Here is a 21431-nt window from a genome sequence, read left to right as displayed (position 1 = left end):
TTTATAACAAAATGAAAAGTGTATAAATAGTAACAGTAACGCTCTACATTTTTGTTGAAATACCATGTTTGTGTTGACCTTTATACACAGGTGGGGCAAAGTTAATTCATAATTTCCCTGCCTAAACATCCCAAATCGTGCAACATTCATCTACTTCCTGGTCGCTGACACCTGTACGCATGCGCAGGGCGTGTTACTTCCTGGCGTCTAACGTTGCCGTGGGAGTGGGCTGGCGTTTGGACCACTCCACTCAGATCTGTTGCCGAACCACAAATTAAACTCAAGTCAGCCCCGGAGCCCCCAGCAGCGGTCGGATATGTCGGAAAGTGTGTGCCAGGAGCCGACGACGCGGCCCGGCAGACCGCCGGTGGGCAACCAAGTGACGGTGGTGCTGGGCGCGCAGTGGGGCGACGAGGGGAAAGGCAAAGTTGTGGACCTGCTGGCGCAAGACGCCGACATAGTGTGCAGATGTCAGGTTGGTGTTGCGTTCACTTCTTGTCTCGCGCCCTCGGTCGAGCTATTCGGCGTCAAAATCATCAACCCATTCCCGCCTTGATAGCTTCATTTCATTAATAAAAAAAAAATAAAAAAAATATATACTGTATATCTCCACCAAGCTTACCCTTTAACTGGCTTGCTGCCCAGATTCATCATACACCAATACGGTGTGTTTTTCCTGCTAAAGTCACCTTGACGTCTTGCTAGGATTTTCGATCACCTATTCGGAGCACGTCTTTGAAGGCACCTTCTGGGCTCGTCTGACTTGACCAGACGCTAGCTTTGAACTTGTATCTACAATAGTGGACCATTTTTGTAAAGACGACGTAATCTTCGGACACTACTTGATAAAATGAGAGTCCTAACACTTACAGTAGGAATGAAGAATAATTGAAAGCCATCAGCGCTCGTAATAATATCGTATTTACATTACATGATCTACCAATATTAAATCATACTGAATTATTATGTAACAATAATATACCTTTTTTTTTAATTCAAATTTTTGCCCACAATGCATCATTATTCATATATGCAGCGTTACCTACTCTACACGTTTGAATTGCACATTGGCGAGTTGGTAATACACAATAAAGAAACTATTGACAATTCCTAACATCCGGGCATTCCTGTTATTTCCACCATGCAACGCAATGCAAGTGCTTCCTTTACACGGTGAAAACTGTGACTAGCGTACAAACCAGGCTGATTGTTATAGTATAGTAATCAAACGACAATTCATCACATTTTGAAATCAAAATAATCCTCTTCAATGAAATTACAATGATCCAAATGCTTTTCAATGAACATTTTGCCTTGTGACGTAAGGGCGGAATTGTCAATACCCCCAAAATACATAAACAACTTTTCAAACTAGGTTATTTCTCCAAAATCTGCTGTTGTTGACACTAACGCAGCATTAAGTACACTTTTGACACATATACAAATGATAATGCATGACTCAGGTACGCTGATAGTGACAGCCAATGCCAAAAATGTGCCTTCATAAAGCAAACATTGTACATTATTTCAGCCATAAACTACCATTATTGAGACTTGAGCACCATTCGATACACCTTTGTCACAAATACTCAGATGTGAGTATGCACCTTTATCAAACTATTGTGTTCTTTACGCAAATCCACCATTAGATTTAGACATGTCATTTCATACACTTCGTTATTTTGTATAGTTGCAAATGACAATTTCACTGATATACTTAAATGCATTGACATCCAATACAAAAAAATCTGCTTTTATAAATCTAATATAATTCCTCCATAAGTCCTGGCAATGTTAAGAGTGGCGTGGCGTGTGCCAGGTGTTGTTTCAAGAGCTTTTTATAAAACAACCTTTGCCAGCACTCTTGGCTGGGTGGTGTTCCTTACTGACCCGCGAGTCTCACGGTATTAACAGCAGTGGGACATGGGTGGTGGGGGCAGGAGGGGGCGTGGGGTGGGGGTGGGGGGGAGTGACAGAACGGTGGGTAGTGGTCGTTACGATGCACTGTCGTCACTTCGGTGGTGATTGGCTGAACCCGACGTTATGGAAAAGTTGTTTGCTCACAACACGTGGTACACAAAGAATAGTTTGCTGTGGACATAACAGTCACATTTTGTTTTCACGATATGACTTCATCTAGAAGAAACAATATCCACATTTTGCAATTTCTCGTAGGAAATGCAACCGTCTCAGGCTCTAGCCTAATGTCAACTGTATAAACAAATCCAATGTAGTTCAACCTCTGGCTGGCGGACTTCATGACAAAAAGTATGCTTTGGTAGTACATCTTTTAATGGGATTAATTTCTGCACAATGCATACTGAGCCTTGATATTTGGCATTCAGTTACACTAGTCTCTAATTGATACTGTATTTCCTCAAATAGTGTCTGCGTCTCATTTATTCCAACTGCTGGATGTGTCATATGCTCAAGACTAGGAATCACAAAGTAACACTTCTCTTTTGCCATAACAAAAAAATCAGAGTAACTGCATCGCGGCACAGTTGTTTTCAAATGGTGTTAACTGTTGCAAACCAAAACAGCAACACCTACAATACCTTACTTACTCCTGTGATCACTTTCTGCCCTACTTATTTCTCCATTGCAGTATATATTTTTTAATATTATTCCTAAAATACCTTCATGAAATTCAAACATATGCAGTTGCGCAAAACAATACTATAGGCCTACTACTATTTGCGTAAAAATAAAAGTCTATAATATACATTTGTTGAATGTCAAAGTTGGTGCAAAACACACATCAGCTGACTGTTCTGTTGTCCCTGACGCTAACTCAACACTAGAGGTGCTTGTATACGCTAATGTTACGACACATGATGCACATGTCTTTTGCCCTGAGAGTAAGTGGTAGGCAATCTGACTACACACACATGTATCATTACATAACCCTTTCTGGAGTACAAATACACTTTCATGGAAGCCACAATGATGAGAAACGAGCTCTTCGAGGTGAACCGGCTCATTTTCCCGCCAGGAGGAGGGCGGCGACAACCGCCACGCCTTCATTCAGTTTGACTTTGATTTGAATTTACGATTTGACATTTAAATTTACGATTTGACATTTTCCTTTGCATAATAGACTGCAGAATGAATATTTTGACCGTTCTGAGCCAGGATGAGAAAATGTTGTCATGACAAGCGACTCAGTCGCTTGTCAAATGATACTTCCAAGTGCATTTTTGCCGGGTTGCGGGGGTTGAAGGGGGGTTGGCAACACCATCGTTTGAGTCTGTTCACTGCGGGCACCATAGTGCTGCCAAGAATAAAAATATTCAGTGTACCTGCTTGACAGACTTCATTTTTTATTAACTCTGTCACTTATTCTTCATTAGCTTGCTGGTGAGTGTGGATTAAGCACAAAGTAAAGCTAAAGAAGGACAGAAATGAATTTATTTTGTACTTTTTGTCATTAGCATCCGCTTGTATTGGTCCAAATAGGGCAGTAACTAGCGGTGTGCCAAAAAATCGATTCTCATTTAGTACGATTCAGAATCGATTTTAAATGTCCCAAAATCAAATTTATTTAAATTATTTTATATTGTCTTGCCTTTGTTTGTGTGTGCCTTTATTGGGAGTGCTGTTCATGTTGTACACGATTTGCCCACTTAGGGGCAGTGTGGTTCCGCTCGTTCTGACACACTGTTAAGTTGGAGCTACATTAGAGAGTAGAAGGAAAAAGTCATGATCAAGTTGTTCCAATAAAAGTTGTTCTTTTTGCAGCGTAGTAATGTTAAGATGCTTCCCTGTATACATTCCTGAAGTATTTTGTATGAATAGCCGTTATTTTGAGTCGTAAAAGTGACACGAGTAGCACGCTAATTAGCATTAGCGAGTCAGGCTGGAGTAGATCATGACGATTTTTTTGCATATCTAGAATTGAAGTAGAAATCATTGTGAATCAAAAAAATGGTTCTGAATTGAATCGCAGACTCAAAAATCGGAATCGAATCGTGAGACAGTCAAAGATTCGTACCCCTCGCAGTAGCCCACCAGGGTCTCTCTTAGCAAGGTTTACCAGTTTTCTTAATCAGTCAGCAATGGTTGTTTAATTCCTTAAAGCTTTCAGTTCAGGATCCAAAACGACAAATTTAAATTTACTTTTCGTCATGGCAGTCCGCTTCTGTTAGAGACAAATAGGGCACAAACCTAGCAGATTCTTCATTTGGTTATTTAGCACCTCCGTATCTACCATGATTGACAAAACTCAACCAATAAAAATGTGTTTGTCCCTGACTCCCCTGCTCCACCTTTGGGGCGGCGCTGTCCGTGTCCAGGAATAACCAGAACTCCATGTGGTCAGAGCACATGTTGCGCTCCATTTATCGCCTCGGGCTCCTTTTCGAAAAAGGGAACACATCCTGGTCACGGGGCAGCTCATGAACAAGTGCGTTCAATAGTGAACGTGTCCCGTCAAGTGGCAGAATATTTGAGTGTCATTCCACGCAGCGGCTCACCTGCTCTAGAAATCTGGCCAAGTTTGGACATCGGGCAGTGGAATTGTAGCTATTTGTAAATGCTACTTGTTGCTAGCCGCTAAAACCAATCAGTCTGCATTCCAGCACAGTCACACAAAGTTCCAGAACTTTCTCTTCAAGTGTGTCTGTGTGTTTGTCTTCTCTCTGCAGGGTGGCAACAACGCGGGGCACACAGTGGTGGTTGACTCAGTGGAGTACGACTTTCACCTCCTGCCCAGCGGCATCATTAACCCCGACGTCACCGCCTTCATCGGTGCGTTATGCCCACCCCGCGTCACCTGCACGCCGCTGCCGTTTTACTACTACTTTTACTCCACTTGTTTAGCTTAGTTGCATTCAGTTGCGTCGCTCATCGACACACCCCTAAAATGGAGGAAAACACTACGCTTTAGTGCCCCCCATCTTAAGTGTAACCCCTTGCCTCCCCTTTTGTGCCTGTACGCCACCGCGTTGGTACCAGCTTCTCGTCACGCCTTTAGTGCTACCTGTAGCACTCCCCTTGGTCCCACTTCCACTACCCCCTTTAGTGCCACCTATTGCGCTGCTTTTAGTGCCTCTGCCCTTTGTTTTAACTCGCCTCCAGCATAATGGATTTGACTTGGAGCCAAACGTCAATGCAGCTGCAGTAGCTTCATTAACTAATGAGGTCCAATGTTATCCTCACACGCACGTGCCCTTAAATCATTCACTCGCAGACATTTTCTATTGCTATGAAAACATGGAACCTACCAAAAGAAAGATCGGAGTCTAGTAAGTAAGTAAGTATAGCAGCAATTAGCTGTAGAATATAGCTAAGTTTCATCAATATTCACATTCCCGGTAAAATTACTGGCAAAAAGAGCTTGTTGCAAATGGCCCTGGCTGATCTCTTATACTCTGCTGCCTGGCCGTTTTTTTGTAAAAAATACCATTGCTTTAAGCCACCTCTTCATGTCAGAAGCGGCATCAAAGCCTTCTGTATGCTGTAGCATAAAAAAAAAGTATAAATACGTTTTGGGGCGTGTAGGACAAAGTATTAAAAATATTTATTTACACATTTTTGGGTTTTAGTTAATGTGCTGATTTGTGATCTCGATATTTGAAGACACATTTTAACCGTTTTAGACCTGGATTTTTTTTTCCTGCTGTGCAATTTTATTTTATTTTTTTTTAAATTATTACTGATTTTGACTCTTTTCCCACATAAGAGCAACATGAAAACATTTCATGGGGTTATCTCATGCTTTTATTTGTTATAGCGGCCACCAGGATAGTATGGCTGTAACGTGTTATGTAACATTTTTAACATGAACATTATGCAAATCAACTTCTGATTGTTAGCTACAGATGTGGCAAATCCAGGTCCAGAAAGTAAAAACCCTGCCACAGTTTGGCCTTAGCTCCAGGTGCTAGCTAGCTAGCTGGCTAACTCCCTAGCTAGCTTTCATGGTATTGTACTTGTTTACCTTTTAGGGAGCCAGCTAGCATCAGGGGCTAAAGCCAAACTGTGGCAGGGTTTTTACTTTCTGGACCTGGATTGGATTTGCCGCTATTGGTTAGCTAGGATCCCATCATGAACCAGAAGTACTGACATTATTCAAATTATGCGTTTTTATTGGGTTAGACACGCAAATATGTCATGTCCACTGCAATCATCTATAGTCCGAAGGGGTTAAGGTTCTGAACTGAAATGGCCCTCATTTTTTAGACATTTCCTTGTTTTTGTGTAATGGAGTACACCACAGTACGTATCCACTTCTCACTGAGTGTTATTCTTTCGATACCAGGTAACGGTGTAGTGATCCACCTGCCAGGCCTGTTCGAAGAGGCCGCAAAGAACGAGCGCAAAGGCAAAAGTGAGTTGACTTTGCTCAGCGTGAGTTGACGCGTGTGACGCTGCTTCAGTCTGCTGAGTGTCAAACTGTATTTGGGGGGCGCAGGTCTGAAAGGCTGGGAGAAAAGGTTGATCATCTCAGACAGGGCGCACATCGGTAAGTCCCGCCTGCAGATGTGCGTGTGGCCTTCACCGAGTTGTGTGTGAGCGAGTGTTTGTGCCTTCTCCGCAGTATTTGACTTCCACCAAGCCGTGGATGGCGTTCAGGAGCAGCTGAGGCAAGAGCAAGCTGGCAAGAAGTAAGGAATCTCCATGGCTACGACACATAAACACACGTGATGACAAAAAAAATATTTTTAGCCTGTGATAAGCTTCTAAGAATTACACATTTGCTTTTTTTTGTTTTTGTTTTAAACTTGTTTTATGTTAAAAGTGAATCAGCTGGGTGTAGAGAAGACATCCTACCAGTAGGTGGTGGTAGTGTGCGTTAAATAGCTTTCAGAAGGAGAAAAAAAAAGTAAAACATGTAGGACTATCCCGCTCATCTGTTTATATTACTTTATAGCCGATAAGCCAAGACTTTTGAAGCTGCGAGGCCACCATATTACTCCTCCCAAGAAACGTTTCTCGGCATACGATGCTATACATTTACAGTATCGAAATTGGAGAACATTTGAGACAGTACTTAGTAGAAATAGCAGGATTTATCATGTTTTAAATTTGTTGAACATAAACAAGAGGACTTCAGACATTTTACAACTTGCCTTAAATAATGTGTAAATTATATGCTTAAATGATGTTTACAGGAGGAAACTTAACAAATTATAACTGTAATCCAACAAAAGATGCCTCTGCCAAATCTAATATTGGGGTCTAAGCAGAGGTGGCAGATTCAGGCCTAGAATGTAAAAACCCTGCCACAGTTACCACAGGTGCTAGCTAGCGCCCTGAAAGGTAAACAAGCACCTATGGGAGCTAGCTAGGGAGATAGCTAGCTAGCACCTGGGGCTATAGCGAAACTGTGGCAGGGTTTTTACTTTCTGGACCTGGATTTATAACCTCAGGGTCTAAGGAACTGAGCGACTAAAGAAAAAGGGGGTGTTCAAAGCAGCACGTACCGTTCACTTGTTAAAAAATAGTGACCACCCCGTATGTCTAATCTGTACGTATACGTACAGTTTATACAGTAATCTGCTCGCGAGATGGGAGGGGTAAAATGGCCGCCCTGTGGCTTCAACGGCTTGTATGGGCTATCGGCTATCCAGTAATATATACAGATCAGTGGACTATCCCGTAGAAAGGTTTTTGAATTATTTTATGAAATGTATTCATACACTCCCATCTAAAAGTCGGTAAGGTCAATTCTATTTTATTGAATTTTTTTTACTATAGACCAGTCAATTATTTTTTGTTTGGGAACAAGAAAATATTTTGCTCTGCCTTGAATATAAATACTATCATTTGTCTATGAAAAGTGTTGGAAGTACACCTCTGCAGAGAAGTTAATACTCCTTGTGCACTCCATTGCCACCTACTGTCGTGTATGTGCAATTAAACTATTCTAGTACGGCAGGAAAAAAAACACGTTGCATGCGCCACACTTGGTATCACATCATCCCCCCAGGGCGGCCCACCCCCATATTGAAAAGGACTTTTGTAGACTGAAAGCATTTAGAATTGATGTTTTGTTGATAGCATAACACCATAGGGATGCATTTTTACTTGTAAAACTGTTAACGGCGTATGGGAAGAATGTCAAGCGGGAGCCTGCGGAGCATTCCGGTTATTAGCATGAAGACAGGATCCAGTAATGCCTGTTGAAAGCTGGCGCGTCTTCATCTCCTTAAAGCCCAGGACACTCTGCCAAAGTGTGTGCACGTGCGTGCGTGTGTGTTTTAGAGAGCGAGAGAATGCTTTTAAAGGCTCGGGTAGATGGCTGCAAGCAATGAGCTGGTCTCTTTCCAACATCTTCAGGCATCTTTCAGGCGGCGCTCCGATGTCTCAAAGTCACACAAGACAAGTCGCGCGTTGCCAGAACTTTTCAACTTCTAAAGAACACGAACATGGAGCAATTAAAATGCTCACAGGGATTCATTTACAACGCAAATTACAACCACAATGATTAACACGTGGCCAACAACATTGATCAAAAATAGCGATATTATTTGGTATGTCTTTACAGAGTTCTCACATGGAACATTCTTATTAAAGGACAGGAAATGGAACTGCTGTAAACAAATACAGTGCTGCTTAGCCTCTGGATAGCCGCTTACTTATTTTAAACAATTATTTTTGCTTTTCTTGGTCAAGCTGTGACTGTACTTGTCGTCTACACACATATTTCCATAAAAAGAAGACAAGCTGTTGCACTTTTCTAAATAGAAAAATATTACATTTTGACATAACATTTTATTTCTTATATGGTATATCATTTAAATATTTTGTTTTTTATTTTATTACATTTATTTATTTATTAATCTCTCACTTACTGAAGAAGTTAAGAATTGTGTGATGTGTATTTTATTTAATAATTTTTATTATTATTAAAATTATTGATGGTGCATGCACCTAACAAGAAACCATTCAATCTAATATATGCAGTTGTGGCCTGAGCTTCACTGAGCCCGACCGTGAATATTTTTGTAATATATTAAATTAAATAATTAGTCTCTTGGAATTTACATAAAAAAAATTAATAAAAGCAAATAACTTAGGGGATAGTTTCAAAATAAATATTTGTGAATCATTACATTTGTGAATGCCAAAGCGTATGCAGAGCTCCACTGTATTGTTAAATATTGTTTTATTGACAACTTTGCACTTTTATTTAAGAACCATTAATTTAATAGGGAAGTTAAGCAACCGTATGCATTTTGTACCCTTACTGGTCAAACTTTATGTTCCGTATCCATTTTCTATATTGCACGTATCCCAGCTGACTTTGGGCAAAAGGCAGGGTGAATGCTGAAACTAGATATAATTAAATTCTATTTTTATTTTTTAACATTATTAAGTACATGTTTTATTTTTATTGCAGGATTTAGAATGAGCAGTTTGCAGTTATTTTGTGCTTTTAATGTGACTATTTCTGTTCATGTTTCCACAATATTGAAATTTCATGCTTTTCCTCTAAGTCATCACTCACTCTCGTATCCTTTTGTGTAGACATCATTTAAAAAAAAAACAAACACCTAAAATAATAATTGAAATACACTTGTGTGATGATTATGCTCACTCATTGATTTCTGAGGCCATGCTTTTTCATAAAACGTGAGTAGCATTCCAAAAGGTAACACTTTTGGAGGAGCGATTGGTCTCGTCGTGTTTTAGATCGCCGCACTATTGCACTCTTTGCCAGGGTTAATGATGAAACCCAATAACGTGCAAGGATAGTTGGCGTGCACATTCAGCCAACTGCCCGCGTGCTAACACTCTTTTAATAGTGTCAAGCTGAAAAGGGAAAATGCTGTGTCGGCTAAAATCAGCCGATGTGTTCAGGGGCATTTAGTGGCCAATAAAATGTTTGTGATGGACATGTGCTAAAATGTAAATATTCAAGCTTCTGTTTAATAAGGTTGACACCAGATTGTCAAAACGACTAATTGAATGTTAATGTTGTCTTTGTTTTTGCATCGCCCGCCCAGCCTGGGGACGACAAAGAAGGGCATCGGTCCGGTGTATTCCACCAAGGCGGCACGCAGCGGCCTCAGGATATGCGACCTGCTGGCCGACTTCACGCATTTCTCCGAGAGGTTAGCGAGCCTTTTTTTTCTTCTGGGTGTGTGTTTTGTGGAAAACACTACTTCACCTTCAGGGATCGTGAGTGATCGGCGGTAACAATGAATACACAGGGACTGATTTACTGTGCTAGAATAATTGTACCTTTTATTCCCCGCAAACAGCAATCAATACACTACAACCTTAAGCAGCATAATATGATCATCATCAGCGCTTACCTTGACACTAGACCGGAGATCCCACGGTCCGGGTAGAACGAGCTGTAAAACGGCCGGGCAATCGCACGTGTTCCACAGCTGACTCTGTCCGGACCGTGTGGCGCTCCGTCTTTTATTCGTTAGCGAGAGAAACCGGCAAGCCAAGCCCTTTCTCAATCACTTTCCAAAACATGTTTTGCGAAGCAGGGAAGGCTGTAGTATAAACAAGGAAGAGCTCCCAGGCTGATTCCGCCCTTTATTTACAAATTGTTGGGCATCTGGATTCGTAGGTGACTTGAGGGCATATCAAACCATGGTTATTTTCCCTTCAGTGTGTCCCTCTTAAGTACCGTAAAGCTGTGATGTAACGTTTCCAACATTAGCGCAGTCTTCTTTTACAATGAAAACTTGATGCTTGCATAAGTTAGGTATACATTAACTCATTTACTCCCAGCCATTTTCACTGAAGCAACCCCCTTTTGCTCCCGGCTGTTTTACTAGATTTTGACTGATTTTGCAAAGGCCCACAGAATACTGTGTTGTGTGTTATTGCTATAAAAACATGGAGCCTACCAAAATAAAGATTAGAGTATACAAAAGTTTATGTCTATCCGTGTCCATTTTGCAGCAATTATCATTAGAATATAGCTGTTTCATCATTATTCAGAAATCTGTTTATAACTGTGCGTAAATGAGCTTTGTTGCAACATGGCCCAAGTTGATCTCTTATACTCTGCTGCCACCTGCTGGCCGTTTTTGTAATAACTACCATTGCTTTAACCATTCTCTTCAGTTTAGAGGCTGCATCAAAGCCTTCTGATGTGCCAATGATAACAATCTTTAATCCTACCTTATTTCATTACATGATGTCCAATGACAAGTATGTACTCAAATACTGATGGCACCTGTCATCTCCTATAGGCTTAAGGCATTTGGAGATGTTAGCGGGGATTGGGGAGGGCTTGTATTTGTGCGCACTCTTCTCTAAACTCGAAACTTTATCATTAATGATCGTCTACCACGAAACACAAGCGTCACATGAGCGAAAGAGGAGTTGTCGATTTGGGGTGTGGTGCTTAATTTTTTGGGAGACTCGATTAGATTGAAGCAACAGAATCTTAAAAAAAAAAAAAAGAGAGAAAAAAAAGCTAGCCTTTGTTTATTAAAAGTTTTTTTTTCTTCTAAAGACTATTATTGTGGATGAGAAGGTCCATCTTGTTGAATGGTGCAGGTATAAAGTCTTGGCCCAGCAGTACCTGGCCATGTACCCCAGTCTGCAAATAGACATGGAGGGCGAGCTGGTCAAATTAAAGGTAAAGGCTGGAAAGTAATACAAATAATTTCCCCCCAAAATTCATAACGCCTTGAAACCTGATTCCCCCCCCCCCCCCAGGCCTACGTGGAGCAGATCAAGCCAATGGTGAGGGACGGCGTGTACTACATGTATGAAGCTCTCCACGGGCCTCCCAAGAACATTCTGGTTGAGGGAGCTAACGCGGCGCTGCTGGACATCGACTTTGGTCAGTAGTGGAACGGCAAAGCACATGCATGACTGCCGCGATTGTGCACGTCTAAACATATACAGTAATCCCCCCCTGAATTTTTCTGTTAAACACTTCCGTCGTCGAGGCAATAGATTCCAACGGAAAATGTCGGAATCCATTGCTTCAGCTCGATCGACTGCCTCGTCGGATTAAAATAAGGGTGTCAAAATTAGTGCGTTAATTTAAAGTTGCTTTAACGCCACCATTTTTTTTAAACACGCGATTAATGACCGCCCCTTACTTGGAAAGCCAGTACTAGGGGAATTCCAGTCGCAACAAAGCAGACACGTCTATGTCAAAATTTAGCAGTAATACATTTTATAATAATGCATATATTTGTGGAGACTGGGATCAAGTTCCATTTTACAATTTTAAATATGCAGAATTTCACAAGTTGCTTCATGTTAAAGAATAGATAGCCCTTAACTCTTCTTGACTGCCAAAAACGTTAAATAACGTTTAGTAAAATCCTATGGAGGAGTGCCAAAGACGTTAAAAGACGTTTGTTTCAAAACAGAGGTGAAACTAACCATTTTCTATTGTTGATTACTGAAAAACGGAATAAGGTAGAAACAAACTTTTTTTTTCTGATGAAAGATGAGAGTCCAATCTTTCATTTGGTAGTATGTGTGTTTCCATAGTCCAAACACATAATTTTCTGTGGACCTTGAAAGATCAGTCAAAATGCTTAAATCGACTGGCACCCACGGCATCCCTTTTCTGAAAACGTCTGGCAGTCAAAGAGTTAAATATGCAGAATTTCACAAGTTGCTTCATGTTAAAGAATAGGTAGCCCTTAATATGAAAAGAAAAACGCACTGAGCTTTCACCAACGTATTACAAATGCAATTATGCCACCCAGTGGCAGAAAAATGACCTCAACACAAATCAAATTCACACTTGACTTTTTTACAGTACATCTTTTTTTTTTTTTTTACTCAATTTGATGAACTATAATAACAAAATTCCCTTTGCTCTATCTCACCTGCTCCCAATTTTATTGCAACACACACACACACTGGGTGGGGTCACATTCACAGTGTAGGGGTAGAGTTTGCCAGTCGGCGAGCTGGCGAACTCAGTAACAGTGCTAGGTATCACTAAGCACGCTGACGTGACGACTGGGACGTGTCCCTGCCGGGCCTGGGGTTCTGGGGTACCGCCCCTCCCCCGGTGCTCCCTCCTCTCCTTCCCTCCCGAGTGTTCCGCCCTTCCACGCGGCTGGAGGTGGGATGGGCACGGGTGCCCTCTCTGCACCGTACATTTTGTTGTACATTTAGAACAGATATAAAATGTGCGATTAATCGGGAGTTAACTATTGAAGTCATGCAATTAATTACGATTAAAAAAAAGTAATTGCCTGACACCCCTAGTTTAAAATAAGTGTTGTCTTTTTGTTTTGTGTTTTGTCAACTACATTGATTCCAATGTGTTGCAATGCTGTCTCATGACAGTTGATAGGAAACTGTGGCAAATGTCACACAGCAGCAACAGCATCAGACCTTCACTTCCTTTCTCACTTGTTTGCCAAAATGAGTTGGAATGATTGACAGGATCACCAACATGCTTCTTTGCCACAAACACGCCTGCTGAGTTACAATGGTCGCCACGGGCGATGAACCCGCCGCGTCCTTTTGCTGACAAAACACTCGACTGTGCTGCATGCTGGTGTCAAGGCACGAATGTTTCCGTCACATTTGCTGCAACAAAAAAATGAAAACAATAGAACCACTTAATTCCCAATCAGGTCATGTCATGTAATCTTAGGTAATACTTTTTTTTTTGTAAAATAAAGAAATGAGATGCATGAGATGACACCTTTGTGTTACTTCATCTTCAAAGTTAAGACTGAGTTTTATTGTTTGACCATTTTACAGTTGTTAACCTTTTACCCTTCCGTTGCAACGCGGAAGAAAAAGGTGGGCGCAAACACCTCTTAGCAACGACTACCACCTTTGCTCTAGTCTACAATGTTAAATAAACCACCTTCACAGTTAAGACTTGACTCTTTTGTTTTGCTAAATTGTACGTCACAAATGAAGAATCTCTTTTCATTTTGGTTTTGTAACAGTTTAAGTGTACACTTGACATTTTTTTTACACTTTTATGACAGTTAAGAATGTGAAAATATATGATGGCTGGAGGGTTAACTTTTGCAAATATATTCTATTATTTTGACCATAGGTTCCACTAGGGCTGTTCGATTAGGAAGAAAATAATAATCACGATTTTTTTTTTAATTGTAATTATTGAAATCATGATTAGGACGATCATTTATTTTTTGGTACAAAACAAGAAAAATGTTTAAACAAAAACAATATTAAGACAAATAACATTTTTTAAAACACTATAATTATGCAAGTTCCTTTTGGAGGAAAAAAAAAATTAAATTAGTTATAACATTTAAAAAGGTACAAATGTATAAATTTAAATAACTCCTTAAACTCAAAATTAGTATTAATAATCTTTTTATTTTTTTTTATTTTTTACGCTTAAGCTGAATTTGTGATTATGGAGTGTAATGGTTGAAATTGTAATTGAATTTCGATTAATTGCCCTAGGTTCCACTGTATGCACTTGCATGAAGAGAGAGAGAGATCCGAAAGTGTTTTTTCCTCAGACCACTAAGCCTTCTACATTACTGGTCATTGTGGGTTTTAGAGGTGCCTTCGGTGTATCGACACGCTACGTTCCGAGTTTGGTGTCCGGTCGGGGCCACTCGACACGACCCAGCTGGCATGCCAAATATATCAGGACACGCTAAAATAAACATGTGTTATGTCAATCTGGGGCGCATACTGTGCTGGATGGAAAGTACTCAACTTTTTTTTTTTATCAGGTAGCTTTGCTGTATGTTAATTTTTATTTTTGTGCCTTTTTTTTTTTTTTTGCTTATTTATTTTTACTACTTTTGCCACCTGTGTACACCCAATGGCAAAACTAAGAGAAACCTTGGTCACAAAGCTGATATGAACAACTTTGTGTGTGTTTTTTTCAGGGACGTATCCGTTTGTGACGTCATCCAACTGCACGGTGGGCGGGGTCTGCACGGGCCTCGGCATGCCGCCGCAGAATGTTGGCAATGTTTATGGCGTGGTCAAGGCCTACACCACCCGGGTCGGCATCGGCGCCTTCCCCTCCGAGCAGAACAATGTATGTCAACAAACTAATTTATCTTGATATTGTATGCAGATTGTAGGTTTTTTTTGTGTGTTGGAGAATTGTATAAGTGTAATACTGTACTGTAGAATTGGACTCATGGGGCAAAATATTAGGTACACATATCGACAAGTACTGCATCTAAATATAGTCAGTAAATGTCTGCCTTTACAAAAAAGGTGTTTGTAATTATTTTTAATACTACAATCATTACAAAAGTAGTTCAACTTTTGATGCATTACATGCAGGTGTAGCGAATGAATTTTCTTTTCAAACAGTGCCATCTAGAGGAGGCTTTGTGACACTACTTCCATTTGCAAGCAAGTTCAAAACATTGCAGCATTTTTAAAATAACCTCAGAAATGTGTTGTTATACATTTGACATTGTTTTTAGGATCGATGTATTTTATTTCTAATACTATACATGACAAATAGGCTCATTTTAACTGGAGTTTACGTTGACAAATATGCTTCCTCTTCCTGGCGATTCTTTTTCAACTCGCTCAACCAATGTGTGCTCATGCTGTGGCATTCAGGAAATCGGCGAGCTGCTGCAGACGCGTGGCAAAGAAGTCGGGGTGACCACAGGCAGGAAGCGGCGCTGCGGTTGGCTCGACCTGGTGCTCATCAAATACGCGCACATGATCAACGGCTTCACGGCGTGAGTTCACCACCTCTGGCGCAAATGTTACTTAAGCAACACGGGCTGAATCTCCGCACGTTCGCAGTTTAGCACTGACCAAACTGGACATACTTGACGTCCTCCCGGAGATCAAAGTGGGCGTGGCCTACAAAGTCGACAGCCAAACGATACCGCACTTCCCAGGTAAGTGAAGAAACTTTTTAATAAAAAAAAAAAAAATTATAACCAGAGTTAAGGTCAGCGATATTCAAGTGATGTGACTGTGTGCAGCCAATCAGGAGGTGCTGATGCATGTGGAGGTTCAATACGAGACGCTGCCAGGCTGGAACAGCAACACGACGGCCGCCAGGAGCTTCGACGAGCTCCCAGAGAACGCCCAGAAATACGTGCGCTTCGTCGAGGAGCACGTGGGAGTGCCTGGTACGAATACACGGCAAGCAAAAGTGACATTTTGCCAACTACAATTTCAATGGTTACATAAGAGAACCAACTTCTGTTTCTATTTTATTCTTTATTTCAATTTTTAACTAGAATGGAGTATCTCCTTTTACAACATTTTCTGTATAAATGGTGACCAACCAATAGATGACAATAGTCGGGTTTCCATCCAATTGTTTTGAATTTTTTAAGCGAATTGACTGAAAATGCGCAAAACGGTCATGCGACTTATGACCGTTTCCATGTTTTTCTTTTGTGAATATTGAGAGGGGACTCCGCCGCTGTAGGTGGCGCTATACACCACAGAGATGTGATCCACTAGTAATTTAAAAGAAGAAGAAGAAAAGCAGGAAGCAACTGCGCCGTGCGATGACGTCGTATGAGTGGTTTTGTAGTTCTTGATAAATCGTAGCGATGAAATATCCGGTCAAAACTTGCGCCGTATTCGCAAAAGCTGTTTCCATCGACAAAACTCGCATTTTCCTTTTTTCGATATGCTTCAAAATCCACCCCCTCTAAGCGATTTTTTTTTTTTTTTGCTTATTTAGGGCCCTTTTTCGAATTGTGTTTCCATTCAGTTTTATTTTTTCACATTTCTCGAAAATTCTAACAAAAATGGCTGGATGAAAAACCCGGCTATTGTGATCACCAAAAGTTTTATCAGCTTAGTAGGCCTAACTGGTTATCAAAAAACGAGCGTGAATGTAGTAAGGGAGGGACGAGATGAGGGGTAAAGGGATTGGGATTGGGCCTCAATCTCCTTCCATTTATCTGACAGTTAACATTTACACAGTATACATAATTGTCATCTACAACTAGGCAATTTATTATATTTTTATGTATGGAGTTCCACTGAGAATGAAATAGAAACACCCTTGGTTGAATACCTGCATATTGTTAAAAATAATTCATGTAGATAAACAAAGACAGGAAGCCATTTTGTGAGTTTTGACACTGGGTATAAAATGTCCTTTTGTGTTTTCTCGCAGTGAAATGGATCGGTGTGGGCAAACCTCGGGAGTCCATGATCCAGCTCTTCTAGACACCACCAACATCTTGTCGGCCTCTTCCAACATGCACGCACGCACACACACACACACGTACAGGACATACACACAGCCTGACTACCTGACTGGACTCTCTTGATTTCTGACGCGATTGTCGGATTGCGAAGGCTTTTTACACACTGTACTGTCAGAACCACTACCGTGCCGGGATTTTTAACCTCATTACCTGTTTGTACCAGACCCTTGATAAACTCAGCATACACCAGCGCCATTAACATATGAACCCACCCACACTGTTTGAATCGCGCTGTGCCTGTGTCTTGTCGTCCCGTTTTAAAGATGCTTTGTGTTTTATTCTGTCAGTCAGGTGGACGTGGCACTTTTCTGACATAAAGGTAAAAGGGATCTTTTCATGTTTAACTTTTTATTTGCAGGAGGGGAAAAAAGGCTCAACCAAATATTTTAAACTTGTCGCCACTCATTTCTTCGCATGCCTTTTTAAAAGGTTTTATTTTCAACTGGTGAGTTTCCCTTTAATCTCCACAGGAAATCTGCTGTAACTCTTTTGCCCGCTCTTGGGTTCTAATAGTGGCAACTGTTGCACTTTTTTTTGTAATTTAAATCAGTTCTGTGGATCCAGAGCAAATGCAGCTTGATACTCACTACCATGAGTTTAAAGCATCCATCCTCACAGTGAAAAATTAAATGTGGAAAACTAATGTTGTGTTACTCATTTATATATGTGTGTGTGTGTATTCAACATGGGTTGCGGGCATGCTAGAGTTCATCCCAGCTGTCTTCTGCCAGTAGACCCTGACCTGGTCACCAGCCAATTGTTAGACGAACAACCAGGAAGGAGTCGGAGCAGCCTACCCAGAGAAAACTCACACACATGGGAGAACTCCACCAAAAAAAAGCAGGAGCGCAGATTCAAACCCACAACCTCTGCACTGTGAGGCAGATGTGCTAACAAGTCACCCGCGTGCCGCCTAATAATGACACAAATTTAAAAGGATTAAATAAAAATACTTTTTAATCATGTAAAGACAACAATTTGGAGTTGCATAAATACAAATGAGAAAGATGATTTGTAACGTTATTAGGATGTTTTGGAGAAAATGACCAAATATGTGGCTAATCCAAATATCCCCCCCCCCCCCCCCCAAAAAAAAATACACAAGTAAGGCTACTGTATTTGTCTCAGTCTTTACTTCTTGGGATATTGACTTGAAAAACTGTTGGGGCATAAATCAGACTAAAGTGAAGTTCCGCCATTTTGTTAATCAAGTGAGTGGCAGCTTCTTCCCGTCTGTGCCACTAGAAAAAATGGATAAACGGTGGCTTCTATTATTTTATGGTATGTATCATAAAACATTGCCGTGTAAATGATTAAATGTCAACAGAAAGCTATTTAGTGTATATATATATATTTTTTTTTTTGTAAGTATATAGCTTTGCTACATTACAATCATAATTTGGAAATAAAGTTATGCTAGCTTGCTAGCTGATGCTTACACCAGACAACTACAATAATGACCTACCGGCACTTGTTTTAAGATCTCAATTGTCTTGAGTATCTTTTTTACACATTCGTTTAGACAGTCGACTTAATTGTTACAGTAAAAATTTGACCCAAAAGAAAACTAAGCCTACATTGGTGCTAGAATTAACGAATTACTAGTAGCTAGGTAGCTCGCTAGATTACCAGCGCGCTCAGAATCCAGAAAATATCAGTAGGATTCGAAGACGTGTTATTAAGATAGAAATTGTGGTGGGAAAATCAATGCATATTTGTCATTTAAAGTTATAAATATTTCCTACACTATATAAATGAAACATTTTTTTTGTAGGATTGCAAGTCACCTGAAAACTACTTTTGCTATGGTATGTAAAATGCCATTTAAGACGTTATTTGTTAGCCATTTTAGATGTTGTTCCTATTATTATTATTATTTGGACATTCACTGACGAGATGAGTTCAACTCTTTTAAATGCAATGTTTTATTTTGAACACGCGATGGCGCCCTTCAACTGCAAATGATGGGAAAGATCAATGACCACCACTGACAATTCAGTGGGGATTATCGCTGATAGTTTCAGTTTTTTTGTTTTTGTATTTTATCTAAATTTTCAATTGTACATTGTAATATATACAGTAAAACCGAGTTCACATATGTATATTGTACCTGGAAACTCTACATTTTGTTAAATTGCAGGATTTGCAGCCTTTATTTAAGAAAAAAAGAGTAAATTTAACGCTAGAAAAGTTGAATCTAATTTGGAATAAAGTGGTAATATAAATTGTGGATGCACTGTTTAGAACGTTAGCCTAATAGCATAATTGAATAGGCCTTTTTGAATTAACTGTCACAATGTCAATAAAAATACAGATGTGCTTGCTAAAACATGATTATTATTTTTTTTCTATGTTGATTTTCCGCCATCCAGCTAATCCGCAAATGTTGAATTAAGGTAAGTAGACATTAATTTGTTGTGTTTTCCTAAACCATTCAAAAATACAGTACATGACTGTAATTACGCTTACAGGCTCAAGTTGCCTTTCAAGTGGTGCTTTTGTGAGCTCACGTTTTGAACCACACCTTCACCTGCAGCTCATTTGCATCCACTCACCGGCCTTCCTGTCCACATTTGACTACACCTGAATGCCACACAAACATGCACAGATGTGAGGCGGACAGTTGATTTTTACATACTGCACTTGAACGCAACACAAAGGCCTGCACACTGGAGCCTTTCTTGTGACTTTTGTTGCAGGCCAACTGCTCACCTCGCCCAATTTTCCATGTTTTCTCATCATCTGTCACCCCTCCCCCTGTCATTCAATCCCCCCAGCGCTCTCACTCGTCCCTCTTCGGCCCTCATTTGAATCCACAGTGAGGCCTCTTTGTCCACTGGGCTGCCTCTGCATTGTGCCCGCAAAGAGGAGGCTGGCTACGTGGGCAAGCAAATGAGTTTTTCCCCTCCTTGGGCCCAGTGTGGCGCTCAGGCGCTCGCGCTGAGTTGTGAATTGAGAGAAAGCTGCCCCTTAAAATATCCTCTTGAATGGAACAATCTTTACTTTGTGGTGTATGTGGGTGTGTGATCTTCTGACCCACATACAAAGGCCTCCATTGATGAGGGGAATTGGTACTCAGCCATGTTCAAGTCCTCAAAAAATAAAACACGACTTGTCAAACATACTGCATATTTACAACAGTTAGCAGGTGATCTTCTCATTAGTGTGTGCCACCATATTTGATCCATTAATTAACCCCCGTTTTATTCCTCTTTCACTGGCTATAGGGAAATGAACACCTCACCCCGCACAAGGTAGTCGGTGACTAAATAGACAATACAGCATATGAATATTGAACTTGAATCAATATATTTGTTTGTATAAAATAACACATCTGAAAACACCACATCAAAAAGTTTAGTGTACGCTACACTAAAAAGAATTATCAAAATAAAGACTGTGTCTTAATATTTTCATAATAATAATCAGAAAAATTTCTGATTGAAGGTGTGCTATCCTGAAGAAATAAATGATTAAACTAGAACAAGTAGAGATTATGGTAGAATTTAATTGTTTTTATAATTACATCATACAATTTACACTCTTGAAAATGGCAACAAAATAAAGAAGTATTGTCATGCACTTCTTTCTAAAAACTACCCCCCAAAATTATATCTTTTTTACTGTATGTTTTATGATAAATCTGACAATGATGCAAAATGTCTTTATGCATTTACATTAAAAGACAAACAATAGCTTAATATTATATTGTAAAATTAAGTAATACAATATTTATATTACTCATTCATAGTAATAGGCTACATGTCACAAAATTATTCCAATGTACTTGTGGTAACTAATAAGAAAAATGATAGTTAAATATGATATTCATATATATTTATGTGATAAATAATGATAATCATATAGCAAAAATGGTCAGTTGAAGTTGGAAATTTTCCATGAGTGCCCTTCCAGATTAATATCACCACAAGACAAAAATCTAAAGATTACCCATAAATGTTCAGATTGCATGATAAATAATGTCAAATTTTGATTTGAATGCTTTACAAATGGTTAAAGAGTCATAGTTGTTTTTTCTTTTAATTAAATATTGGCATTTATTAGTCTTTCATGTATAGAAAGATTACAGTTAGTATAGTGTATACTCACTTATTGATGACTTGTACTTCATGTACTGTTTGTATTGGTGTGCCAGCACCATGTACCGTAGTTGTGGTGAAGTCCTTTCCTTCTGGCATCCATTGGCGGTGCTCCCCAGCTGACCCCAGATGACCCCCTGACTGACTCCTGTGTGGAATGCGCGGCCATAAATATATTTGTATTTTTTTAACCCTCTACTCTAACTTTCTGTGTCTTTTG

At 40.0% G+C, this 21431-nt stretch overlaps 1 protein-coding gene and 1 long non-coding RNA gene across 3 annotated transcripts; both read left to right on the top strand.

Moving 5' to 3' along the window:
* The first annotated feature begins 183 nt into the window (after positions 1-183).
* On the top strand, positions 184-17754 carry adss2 (adenylosuccinate synthase 2). 2 transcript variants are annotated; one of them, XM_077582774.1, is made up of 13 exons: positions 184-475; positions 4647-4749; positions 6263-6331; positions 6416-6466; positions 6542-6608; positions 9954-10061; positions 11476-11557; positions 11638-11764; positions 14787-14941; positions 15484-15608; positions 15676-15773; positions 15861-16010; positions 17018-17754. In XM_077582774.1, the coding sequence occupies exons 1-13, from the start codon at positions 317-319 to the stop codon at positions 17068-17070; spliced, it is 1347 nt and encodes a 448-aa protein (XP_077438900.1). In that variant the 5' UTR covers positions 184-316; the 3' UTR covers positions 17071-17754. The 2 variants fall into 2 exon arrangements, with proteins under 2 accessions (XP_077438900.1, XP_077438901.1); XM_077582775.1 differs by lacking the exon at positions 4647-4749 and having other exon boundaries at positions 327-475.
* Positions 17755-18906: 1152 nt separating this feature from the next.
* On the top strand, positions 18907-20058 carry LOC144061120 (uncharacterized). Its single transcript, XR_013296087.1, has 3 exons — positions 18907-18919; positions 19484-19507; positions 19889-20058. It is a non-coding gene; the product is annotated as an uncharacterized LOC144061120 (long non-coding RNA).
* Positions 20059-21431: the final 1373 nt, after the last annotated feature.

This window comes from Vanacampus margaritifer, chromosome 12 (genome assembly GCF_051991255.1).
Source record: "Vanacampus margaritifer isolate UIUO_Vmar chromosome 12, RoL_Vmar_1.0, whole genome shotgun sequence".
NCBI classification, from domain to species: domain Eukaryota; kingdom Metazoa; phylum Chordata; class Actinopteri; order Syngnathiformes; family Syngnathidae; genus Vanacampus; species Vanacampus margaritifer.
Note: the sequence above shows the minus strand (reverse complement) of the source record. Positions and strands in the feature narration are given on the sequence as shown.

Coding starts and splice junctions, on each gene's coding strand:
- adss2 (XM_077582774.1), top strand. CDS start 317: ATGTCGGAAAGTGTGTGCCAGGAGCCGACGACGCGGCCCGGCAGACCG. Junction 10,062..11,475: donor TTCACGCATTTCTCCGAGAG/GTTAGCGAGCCT, acceptor TGAATGGTGCAG/GTATAAAGTCTTGGCCCAGC. Junction 14,942..15,483: donor TCCCCTCCGAGCAGAACAAT/GTATGTCAACAA, acceptor TGTGGCATTCAG/GAAATCGGCGAGCTGCTGCA.